We start from the raw sequence: 12454 nt of genomic DNA on the forward strand, positions 1-12454 counted from the left end.
CGCGCTTTTCTGTGGTATATGTTTACGGTCTTAAGTTCTTTCGACATCGTTGGAAATTAGTAGCTTAGCTGACCTCCTTACTGCCTCGATCATGTAACTGTCGTGACAAGTTCTCTTTGTGATGGACTCCTGCATTTCTCATTTAAAGAAAACAATCGGCCCAAGTATTGGAAGGGTGAGAAATCTGGTTCGTTTTTTTCGTCCTGCTGTGCACATAGTAACGCTTCTTCATTCAAGCTCCTTCAAAATTTTTCTTCAGAACGGGATTCTACCAAAGTGGCAGCTTTATGGGGCATGCGACTATCGATGTGTAAATATAATACTCTCTAACCTATCTCCAAAAATTGGCCCATGAACAGCCATGGCACAGCAACACTACATAAAGCAACGCACCAAATATATAGGCTACATGAAATTGTATTAATAAGGAATATATGACCCTTAATCATGGCACATACGCTTTGCAACTTGTGACTTCTTATCAAACTCTTAACCATAAAGCTCATAACTTCTTACCGTAGCGTATTCGGCCTGCTAAATAATTTCTCCTAAATGTCGCATTTTAAGGCATGTGATGTGTGATTTCATTTTCCTGTATGTCGTGCACGCTGTTCACACGCCCTGTCTTCCGTTATCCACTCACTGCTGATGTATCTGCCCATCGTTCTACACAGGCGCATATGTGGAGAGATTAGTGCATCTATGCTCTGAACCCGTGCTTCTCCTTCGCACACGTATATCATCCGTGACAAATGTCAATCAACACTTGCGTTGCATTTACACTTATCCCGTACACAGCTTCCTAAAGGCAGAGCTCAGTCTACCGCTGCTCTGGTTCTTTGTTCCTCCTTTGCGTAGCTACATCTGGGCAAAGATAAATATGCGCCTTCTTTGCACTTAATCCTTTTTCGGTGTTGCTACGTTAGGCATAAAGCAAGTGCGATGTACAGTGGGTTAAACCTTTGTGAGCCCTCATTGTGCTAGTCGTAAGATTCTCGCATCACGTGGTGTTGCAATATTCGCGTAGTATAAATATATATATATATATATATATATATATATATATATATATATATATATATATATATATATATATATATATATATATATATATTTACACTTGAGTCAGAAGATAATTATGAACACCCCTTCGTTTCTGGAATGCAGGAGTGCGTCAAGCGCAAAGAATCCAAACACATTTTATGCGTTCTGGCTTAGGAGGACCCTCGAAAGTTTTCCATCCCAACTCAACCTGTTGTAGCAGTGAAGAAACATGACAGCTGTAGTGGCTCCTGGAAACCCTCTCCTTTGTTCATGTTATTGCTCACAGAACACGCTTGCCTCGTTCAAGGGTTTACTGAACCTTGCTGCATTCTTTTCTCCTTTCACCCCTCTTATTCTCTACGTAAAAACCCCACGCTGCACGCTCCCTCTCTGCCTCGCGCCAGCACTCATATACACAGCAGCCCACAGAACAAATGGAGGGTGGAACAGGGATGTAGGTACCTTCTCGACCCAAAACTTTTTCCTCTCAGCCCAACCAAATTTTTACATTCCATCTGTACGCTTATCAGTACTAGCTGCCAAATGAGTAAGTATATTTCTTGGTTCAATTTTAAAAGTTTCATTGTGTTTGCACATTCATGGTCTTATGTTCTGCGAGCTGAAGAATGCAAAAAATATAATAATTTATCCCATCCCTGCTTAGTCTTCAAGGCTACACAAAAGTTCGCTTCTTTTTTTTAGCAAATGAAACTTTCATTTCGAATTATTTAGTTCTGCTTTTCATTGAGCTCTTTGCCTCATCCTCTAGGAACAGGCTTATTTTATGTGCTGAGCATATCCCGACTTTTTGTTTTGGTATATATGCGTAGATGGGTTATATTAGGCTGAAAAAGCACAAATTTTCTCAAGTAAAACCCTCATATATGTTTTCTTCCACTACATTTTCGTGCTCCACGCTCTTGTACATTATGATATAGAGACTCCATACAAAAGCAACTGATTTTAAGGCGAAAGCCTTTAATGCTTCATCGTTGTCGACAGGAGGTTGTCAGCAGAGGTGTCACGCTTTCGATAGCGATAGTTAAAAAGAAATGAATAAACTTTGTCTCTACCGGGAATCGAACCTTCATCACTCAGATCCCAGCCCACAGCTTTGCCAACAGCGCCACTCCCCTGTTTTTTTTTCTTTATTGCCGGTCGACAAATTACATACAGACAATAAACTCACTAGCGTACCTTTGACTTGAGCGATGTATTGAAACTTTTTCATTTTGATCAATCTGCCGATCACATACATCCATTGAGGCTGCTCAGGCTGACTATGGAGAACATATCTGAGAAATGTGACCCTTTCATTGCAGTTGTCCCTGACCGTCCGTACATTTTCTTCGGTGTGCATAAAAGCCTTCCACGTTTTCTAAATGTTGTGGAGGCCTAGCACCATAATCATGTCGTATGAGACCTCGTCACACTATATGGGTAGAAACCAGATGCCGTAAGGATTAATGAGTAGTTTCTTTTCTAAAGTTTCTTGTAATATATACCAGTGAAAAACGGAATCCGAGCAGGCTATGAAAACGTGATCGATGGTCTCTGGCATTTCTACAAATTGTACATTTGAGGGTCACAGGTACATATATACCTTAATATGTAAACCAAGTTTTTACAGGAAGGGTACTAGAGTGAAGCTTGCAAAAATAAACGATTTAACTGTTGGTTTACAGGAATCTTCCTAACTCTCTTTTGGAAATCTTGTCCTGGGTCTCCACAATACCCTGTATTAGTACAGGGGTACGGGTACAAACAGGTTGAGCAAGTCCTTATACAATTGTTTCCAGGGTACAGAATACTCAACCGAAAAATGGGCACGCTAAATTTGTAAGGCAAAAACAGCTTCTTTAAGAACTCCAGTGAAGCGCGATTACTGGCCAGATATGCCCTTAGTAGCATAATTAGAATACCATACAAAGCGGCCCTTGGCTTGCCGGTGTACGTCAACTCAGATCGGCTACTGCAATTGGGAATTTTCAAAACGTTGTCTGAACTAATTGATACCTATAAGACCGCTCAAGTGACCGGCCGATCACGCAGCGTTGCAGGACACGTAATTCTTGATACGTTCCACATTCAACCCACTGAGGAGGTGACCGCAACATCCCATTTATCGGATGATGTTACTAGTAGATTAGTTGTTAAGCCAATAGCCAAGAAAATGCTACCAGGCAGACATCATGCCCACAGGAGGACAAGAGCACAGACCTTTGAGAAGGAGTACGAGAACGATCCACAAGCAGTGTACGTTGATGCAGCTCAACACATCAAAAACGGAGCATACGTGACATGCATGGCCACTACAAAGTCAGCCTTCACTAACGCCTCAACATATCATGCTAGCTCCATATGTGATGCAGAGGAAGTAGCTATCGCACTGACCATCGCGGATCCCCGCACCAAAACTATTCTAAGCGACTCAAAGAGCGCCGTTCAAAATTTCGCAAAAAATTCTGCAAGCGCACTCGCGACGCGAATTTGGCGCAACCGATCTCTCAATCACAGCATCAATCTCGTATGGGTTCCGGCTCATGCGAGTAACTCCGGAAAGGAAGGGGTCGACCATATAGCCCGAGGCTTAACCAACCGGGAGACGGGAGATCTATCGGCAACGGACGCGCCCGTCGAAACGCCGAGCACACACATGGAGATAACGAACTTTTATCGCGAGCTAAGATGCACGTACCACGCCTATCACCCCGACCTGGTCCAGGCGCAAGCCAATACACTCAGACGGCTACAAACTTAGCCCCTACCGATTAGCAACCCTGCATGCCGTGACTGCGCTGACCACCCAAGACCAAGACGCAGGCCACCCAAGACCCCTCCAAAGACACTATTGCCAGCTCCCTCAGCGGAGGAATGGGACAAGCTGTTGGCCAGCAGGTGCACGTGGGCCTGGCAGCAGCCGTGCAGGCAACATGCTTAGCAACCCTTTTTGCTTCATGATCCAGGTCGTGGCTTTTATCAGCTGGGAGGCGTCTTCCACGTGCACCTGCTATCCTGCCGCTATCTGCACCGAGAAGCTACGCTTGCCTATGGTATCACCGTCCCCTCCCGTCAACTGCTGCGTCATCAATGGACAGCCAAGTTTAACCACCGTAGCGCCCCCCTGGGACCAATCTAAAGTGACGTCACCTTACGACAGCTCACCGATGGGTATAAAACAACCGTGGATGCCGCATCGAACCAGTGGGCCTGGCAGCAGCCGTGCAGGCAACATGCTTAGCAACCCTTTTTGCTTCATGATCCAGGTCGTGGCTTTTATCAGCTGGGAGGCGTCTTCCACGTGCACCTGCTATCCTGCCGCTATCTGCACCGAGAAGCTACGCTTGCCTATGGTATCACCGTCCCCTCCCGTCAACTGCTGCGTCATCAATGGACAGCCAAGTTTAACCACCGTAGCGCCCCCCTGGGACCAATCTAAAGTGACGTCACCTTACGACAGCTCACCGATGGGTATAAAACAACCGTGGATGCCGCATCGAACCAGTGGGCCTGGCAGCAGCCGTGCAGGCAACATGCTTAGCAACCCTTTTTGCTTCATGATCCAGGTCAGTAGGTACTTACCGGTCAAATGTTATCGTAATGACAACAGATTTTTGCTGCTGCTGCCTTGCCCACCATGTGTGAAATACCTTGTTACATGTGTTCGTTCGATTCCTTTTGACCTGTTAGCTTGTGGGGACATAGAATCTAATCCTGGCCCTAGTGAAAAAGAAATGCTAGAACAGTTGCTAGCTGGTCAAAACGCAATGCAGTTAGCTATCCAGGATATACAAACCACCCAGAAAGACATAGTGTATAAAATCTCTTCTTTAACGGAACGTGTCGATGGTGTGGAGCGACAGGTTAACGCATTTAGTATGGTAACTGCTCAAGTAAAAGATATGGAAGAAAATATGAACGAAATTGAATCTGCACTAGCTTCCCTAACAAGTAAAATAGATAACTTGGAAAATTTTAGTCGCAGGAATAATCTAATTATTTATGGAATAAAAGAACCTTGCACCGAAACACCTCAAGAACTCCTGAACACAGTGGGTGTGCTTTTCGAAACTAAGCTAGAGATAAAAGCATCAAGCATTGAAAGTTGTCACCGACTTGGGCGAAAAAACGATGCAAATCAAGACCGACCTGTAATTTTGAAATTCCTCGATCATCGTGAAAAGATGTCGGTATTAGCGGCTGCACACAAGCTGAAGGGCTCTAATGAGTCTATTTCAGAAGATTTCTCGCTTAGAATTCGTGAAAAGCGCAAAAACCTGTGGAAGAGCTCAGAAAAAGAAAGGGGCGACAAAGCAAAAGTAAAGCTAGTTTACGACAAGCTCAGTTTAAATGGTGTGCTTTATTACTGGGATGATGTAAAGGGCATGCGAGTCAAAGTAAAGAAAAATGGCAGTTTGACGGAATATGCGTGACACTCGCGTACTGAAAATCCTGAACGTGAACTGTAGGAGCGTTGTTAATAAATGCACAGAATTAGAAGGACTCTTGGGAGCCTGTGACCCGGACATTGCTATATTAACGGAGACATGGTTAAGCAAAAGCGTTTACGATAGCGAATTTGTGCCTCGCGGTTACTATATCCATAGAAAAGATCGTGGTAGCAAAGGGGGTGGGGTGGGTGTCCTTTTCAAAGCCTGTCTAACGATGGCAAGAATGCCCGACATACAAAACGTCGAGGGAATATTCTGCAAAGCCTATCATGACAACATTAGGTATATTATAGGTGCTATTTATAGGCCACCTAACTCTTCCCCTGAAGTACTAGATGGTCTTAGAAACTATATGATTGAACATGTGAAGCCTGGTGATCGGATTATTTTGGCCGGAGATTTTAACCTGCCATACGTAGACTGGCTTTCCTTCTCACAAAATGTTCGGGGAGATAAATGTGGCGAAATGATGATAGACATAGCGTTTGAGTTTGATCTACTTCAAGTCGTTGAAAATTTTACGAGAATAACAACTAACTCGAGATCAATACTCGATATATTCTTCATAAGTGGAGCAATTGGAACAAACAGCACCTGTGAAGTTCTCCCTGGTATTTCAGATCACCAGGCTGTGTTATTAACGCTTTCCGATGTCTCTCTACGTAAGCAGCCTATGAAAATATCCGTGCCCAATTTCTCGCGTGCAGATGATGTGTCAATAATAGATATGCTATCTTTTGAGTTTGAGTCCTTTTTGAACAACACCGATGATATTCATGTTTTGTGGGAAAGATTTAAGGGCCTCATAAACCATTGCATTGATCGTTTTGTTCCTCAAATTTTAAAAAAAGAAAAGTCGGAACCCTTGGATTTCTCGTGGGACTTTGCAACTGAAAAGGCAACTTAAGCGTTTAAAGCATAAGAAAGGTACTGCTAAGGATCTACCTGCACTACTGAAGAAAATTTCTGAAATTTCTTTTCAGCTAAAGGCACAAGTAGCTTTTGACAAACATCAATACTATGGTGTAAAACTTCCCAATTTCATTTCATCGTCCCCCGAGAGATTCTGGAGGCTGATTACACCTACATGTAGAACGAATGAAGTGTTTGAAATTAATGGTGTTGAATGTGAAGATGGTTGTCAAATTGCAAGTGCTTTTAATTCCCATTTCAAGTCTGTTTTCACTAAAGACAATGGCATTCTATCAAACTTCTATAATTCATATCCACCAATACATGACATTAACATCACTGAACAAGGCATACTCAATCTACTTTTAAATCTAGAGGTTAAAAAATCACCCGGGCCAGATGGCATTCCCAATGATTTTCTGAAACGTTATGCTCCCTGGACTTCAAAGTATTTATGTGCTTTGTTCTCTAAGTCTTTGTGTGACAGTCAAGTTCCAAGAGACTGGAGAACAGCAAAAATAAAGCCTCTCCATAAGAGTGGTAAGAAAAATCAAATTACAAATTACCGCCCCATTTCATTAACTTCAACATCATGTAAGCTTCTTGAGCATATAATACACAAACATATTTCTGAATTTCTTGACAAGTACAACATTCTATCAAGCGCCCAACATGGTTTCAGAAGAGGTTTTTCCACGTCCACACAGTTAGCTATTACCGTACATGATTTCGCAGCTACAATAAATTCAGGTAAACAAATCGATGCAATCTTTATGGACTTTGCAAAAGCTTTTGACAAAGTTTCACATAAAAAGTTACTATTTAAGTTAGATAAAATATTAGCAAACCCACAGCTCATTAATTGGATCTCTTGCTATCTTTCGAACAGACAACAATATGTTTCTTTTAAGAATCAGAGTTCTTCGAAGGTTTCAGTTGATTCCGGCGTGCCGCAAGGCTCTGTTATTGGACCTCTTTTATTCTTGATTTTTCTCAATGATATTACAAATAACATTGATGTTAAGATTAACCTGTACGCCGACGATTGCGTCATTTATTCTGAAATTAACAGCGCTAATGATCAGTTAAAGCTAAATGAATCATTTCAAAGAGCTGTTTCATGGTGTGAAGAATGGCAAATGGAGGTTAATTTTGAGAAAACAGTATTTATGAAAATAACCCATAAAAAGAACCCTCTTCATTTCAGGTATTCAGCCCGGAATATTTTTCTATCTGAAGTTGAGCAGTTTAAATACCTCGGTCTTTGGATTTCAAAAGATCTTAGCTGGACAAATCATATTAAATACGTAGAAAGTAATGCTAATCAAAAACTCTTTTTTCTAAGACGAGCATTAAAACTATCCACACCCGCTGTCCGGTTAATGGCTTATAAAACCATTGTCCTTCCAAGCATAGAATACGCCTCTATTATCTGGTATCCCTATACACAAAAACACACCAATATGATTGAAAATTTGCAGAAGAGGGCAGTCCGTTTTATTTACAATAGCTTTGGGCGCACCTCAATGACAACACTTTTAGCAAAGGCCAAACTTCCTTCTCTTACCGAAAGGAACAGAGCACTGCGCCTAAAATTTCTATTTCAGTTGATAAAGGGTGATTACAAAGTTGACGTGTCACATATAATTTCTTTCTCTACAGGATATGCCACAAGACAAAGACACGCCCTAACAATAGCTCCTTATTCCACTCGCAATAACTGCTTCAAATATTCTTTCTTTCCCAGGACTATCACCGAATGGAATAAATTAGACAATGACACTGTTTCACAGCCATCTGTAAACTTATTTTGTTCACGCCTTAATCTGTCCGGTTTTGTGTAATCATTACAACCATCTGTTTTGCCATGACTTACTTTGTTTGTTGTTTCCGCCTCTTATTGAACTTTGTATTCTTGTTGTTGTTGCCTATGTTATTGTCTATAAGGATGTATCCCACCCTGCTAAAATCCCGCATGGGATTGCAGTATTCATAAATAAATAAAAAAAAAAAAAAGAAAAACCACGCAACTGGCACTCGTCACGCGAGCTTAAGAGGTCGTCCCCGACTGGAGGCCATCCTGGACTCGCCCAGCCTGAAATAATTTCTTGCATTTTGCGCCAATAAAAGTTGTTACCTGGCTGGATAATGGATCGCGAAACGCTTTTGAAAATTCCTCATGCCTACCGCGAGGTTGATTGCGGGATTCCGCGAGTGACAGATACTGCGCCTTACCGATCCAGTAAACAAATTATAGAACGCCGGTGAACTGTGATGCGTTCAATGAAATGCTGGTTGTGTTTGAGAAGGGGCGCGCTATGTACCGTCACGACAGGTCATGACGTCACCAGACGATTCATGCATATACGAAGCTGACCCCGCCGGGCGTCCGATTCAGGCATCCATGCGGCCCCTTTCATTTCCCGCTTCCTCGAACGCCGCACCACACAGCAAACAGAAGCAGACCCAGATGTCTAGGAGGCGTTCGTACAGCAGGCATCAGTGTCGTTTGAAGTTTATTTACAGAATAGAAAAGGCGCAGTATCTGTCACAATTCTCCACGGAGACATCTACCACGCCGCAAAGGAAGGAAGGAAGGTGGTAGTGAAAGAAGAGAGGTGAAATAAAAGTGCCGTAGTGGAGAGCTATAGATATATACGAGCGCTATAATGGTTTTCGCCTCATCGCACGTTAGTGGTCCAAAGTGCCCTGTAGAATTTTTAGGTTAACATGCTGCAGGTCTTTTTTTTTTTTTCGTCATTACAGTAAAGGCTAACGATGCGAGACAAGTCATAACGCTGTCACACGGGCATTTTGAAGGCCCTCGAACCGACTGTCTATCACTCGAAGGCCTTCGAAAGCTGCCACATGGACGTTTTCAATGGCCATTAAGTCGATAGTCTATCGAGTCAACGGAACAGCTCAGAACTCTATCGAGACCTCGAAGGCCTTCGAACATCGCGCAGGTTGCTAGCGTTGACCCGAGGAGCGTCACGCACACACGTGCACAGCACGTTCATAATATTAAGACGTGAACCAGTGCTAATATTTTATATCTTTAATTACGCGATGAAATATTAATATCCGTTATAATTTTGAAATAGCATCTCTCTTTTTTAAGGTGCATCACTTATGCACTCTCTACCACTGTAACGCGCCACCGAGAAAAGCAAACACAATAAAAAGCACAGCCATATGAACGTCAACGCATTAAAGAAAGAACAAAAACAAAGTTGTCTTTGAATAGCAACTAAACACCTGCAGTTACTGAAAAAAGGCAGCAGTTATATTTTATTTTGAATTTATACGGAGATTTTAGTTCTTTAATCAAAACCGAAAGCAACGTAGTGACGCCACAAAGGTTGGCTGTAAACACCAGAATTATTTCAATAGCCTTCGAGTTTTGCCGTGTAGCAGTGGCCCAACTACTTTGAGTTCAATTGCGATTGAACATATGGAAGGCTATCGACTCAAGAGCCTTTGAAAATGACCGCGTGACTGGGGTATTACTTTCGCTGAGCCTCAACCGACTTAGTTCGGAGTAATACACTTTTGATGCCAAAATTAGGGCTCAAATTGCAGCACACACTAGTATTGTTTGTTATATAACTTTGCGTTCTTGACAGATGCAGTTAGCTTCAAAAATGCACAAATATGTTATCCTCTGTGCAAATTTCAATAGCTTGAAGAAAAATTATGACATTCTAGAATAAAATTCTGTAGTTTGGCCGAACTTTCCTAACATCAAGGCTGTTCTGTGAGACCTTCCCTCGGACTGCCAACGACTGGAACGGCCTTCCCCGAGAACTTGCTGCTATCTCATGCTCATCTTTATTTTTTGAAAGAATCGCGTGTGTACTTGCTCAGTGAAAATCTTGTATTTGTATAACGTACTTGCACATATCTGTTACCTGCTCTGTTTTTCATTTCTGTGCACCCCACCCCTTATGTAATACCCTCTAATGAGGGTCTTTAAGGTATTAAAGTGAAGTGAAGTGAAGGCTTGTTTGCGAAAGAAAATTACTCTTGCTAATATAATCGGACTCGAAGCGTACGCTTAGGCGATGGTGTGTTACTGCTTCACACTTTTGATAAATCAATAAATAATACGCGCACTGAATGCTGTTAGTTTTACCTTCATTTTTATGGCCAGAAATATTGAGACTGATCTGTTTCTTCATGAAGGTTTCATTTCTTTACGCTTACAATGGTCATCTGATGTTAAATACTGCTTTCAGGGTGAGCACCATTCGCAATTACGCTGTTCATCCCTCCAATGAGTACAATACAATACCTTGAGTATTATCAACATCGCTGTCGGGATGAAGCATGGCGAGAAAGAACACAAGCCTTTAGCCATTTGGAAGCTGTGTGGAGCGGTAACAGGTGATGCTTTATATAAAGTAGTCATAATTCCCTTCAGCTCTTAGCAGTTCTAATTTTATTTATTGGTCACTGCTAAGTACCTTAATTGGCACTTTTTCTCTTATTTAAAGCGTAATGGTGTCCACTGCCTTTTAAATGTCAAGCTGTCTCACTGTGCCTCTCTTAAATAAAGCTATGCAATAATTACTCCTCTTTGAGCCTCTCCAGATGTTTTATGACTGTAAATTTCCTTTCTGCGCACGAACATTACGTGCGCCTGAAAGAAATTAGGTCAACGTGTCTTGTATTTTGTTCCGACTAATTGTCTGCGGTTGCTCGATGTTCGATGCGCTCGCCATCGAGCCGGAAAGCACTGCGTCCTTTGCATTAGGGGAAATAAATCAGGAATGGAACCTGCGACATGTTTGCTAAAGTCGGAGGCGCACGGTTTTCACATGCCTCACAAGAGGTCTTTTTCGGCACGATATGTTTTATGCTTATAGAACTGCGAGCTTCACATATCTCGATCATTTTACCGTGTAGTGCTTGCTTATAACGCTAAAATGTAAAAAAGTACCCTGCTAGTGTGATGACAAACTTAGAAACTTCGCTGCAAAATAAAATGATTAAGCATATATTACCCATACTCAAAGGTTGTGACACGTAGACGTGTGTAGATCTCTGACGGAGCTTTGACACACGGTAACTGCTCGTGGGAAGCCAGCAAAAACTATGCTTGTTTTGAATTTATCTTTTTTATGTAGATGTCATATCTATTGCAAGTACGACATTGACCTCTCTGAAATACAGGTGTTCATGATCACATGGATTCCCGAAGCAATTGACCGCGACAGAGACTGGAGGAGACGTCTGAATGGGTTGCTTTCTCAGACTACATCTGTAACTGCCCACCATTTAGCTCCTTGCCATGATTTGCCGCCTTTTGGAAACCTCAGACTTAAATACTGATACTGCTACCCCCTACATCGCCACTGGTTCTTACAGTGAGCCTGGTTCCCGTCACAACTTCCGCGCTGGATCTTACTCAAACATATAGGCCATATGTAGGCTCTTTTATTACTAAACAAGGAAATTGCGTTCAGAATATATGTTTTCTGGCTTACATATCTTGAGTGCATTTTCAGTTCATTAAGCAACGGACTTGCAATAAAAGATGAAACCAATATGTAAATCCCGATATTGCAGTGCCAATGAATTTGACAGCATGAAAATATATAGAAGACAATGAAATGTCAGATGTCAAATATTACGATAACCGACAAATACGGTTGGTTTGCCAATACAGAACAGCCAGTCAATAGGAATACATATGATTATCGGTTTGAAACTGGAGGACCAGCACGGTAAGTATGGCTGCTTTTTCAGTTGCTAAAATAGGCCCTATATCTGTTTTTAGCCCGGCGAGTAGCATTTGGGTTGAATGTAAAAAAAATACGATATTTTGTGCCTTTTTTTACCGATCCTGAGCCGCTGTTGGTACATTACTTTTTTACTTTTGTTCTTCTTGGGTGCAAACCCCCCTCCTCAAAACCCCTTCCACTGCACTTGTTTCATAGAAAGAAGCAATTGCCTATTGGGACGACATGGAAGCTTTGTGTAGAGATGGTCAGATGCTGTAAATAATGACCACTGAACTTATAGTCATCACATTTTACAATGAG

General features: G+C 42.1%; 1 protein-coding gene across 1 annotated transcript; it reads left to right on the forward strand.

The window, feature by feature from the left end:
* Nucleotides 1-3954: 3954 nt before the first annotated feature.
* Nucleotides 3955-8410, forward strand: LOC146186721 (uncharacterized). Its single transcript, XM_084607374.1, has 2 exons — nucleotides 3955-4610; nucleotides 8070-8410. Exons 1-2 carry the CDS (start codon nucleotides 3978-3980, stop codon nucleotides 8097-8099), a joined length of 663 nt encoding a protein of 220 aa, XP_084463500.1. The 5' UTR covers nucleotides 3955-3977; the 3' UTR covers nucleotides 8100-8410.
* Nucleotides 8411-12454: the final 4044 nt, after the last annotated feature.

Source organism: Amblyomma maculatum, chromosome 6 (genome assembly GCF_055883805.1).
Source record: "Amblyomma maculatum isolate TAMU_Amacu chromosome 6, ASM5588380v1, whole genome shotgun sequence".
Classification (NCBI taxonomy): domain Eukaryota; kingdom Metazoa; phylum Arthropoda; class Arachnida; order Ixodida; family Ixodidae; genus Amblyomma; species Amblyomma maculatum.

Coding starts and splice junctions, on each gene's coding strand:
- LOC146186721 (XM_084607374.1), top strand. CDS start 3,978: ATGCTTAGCAACCCTTTTTGCTTCATGATCCAGGTCGTGGCTTTTATC. Junction 4,611..8,069: donor CTTTTTGCTTCATGATCCAG/GTCAGTAGGTAC, acceptor CTTTCTCTACAG/GATATGCCACAAGACAAAGA.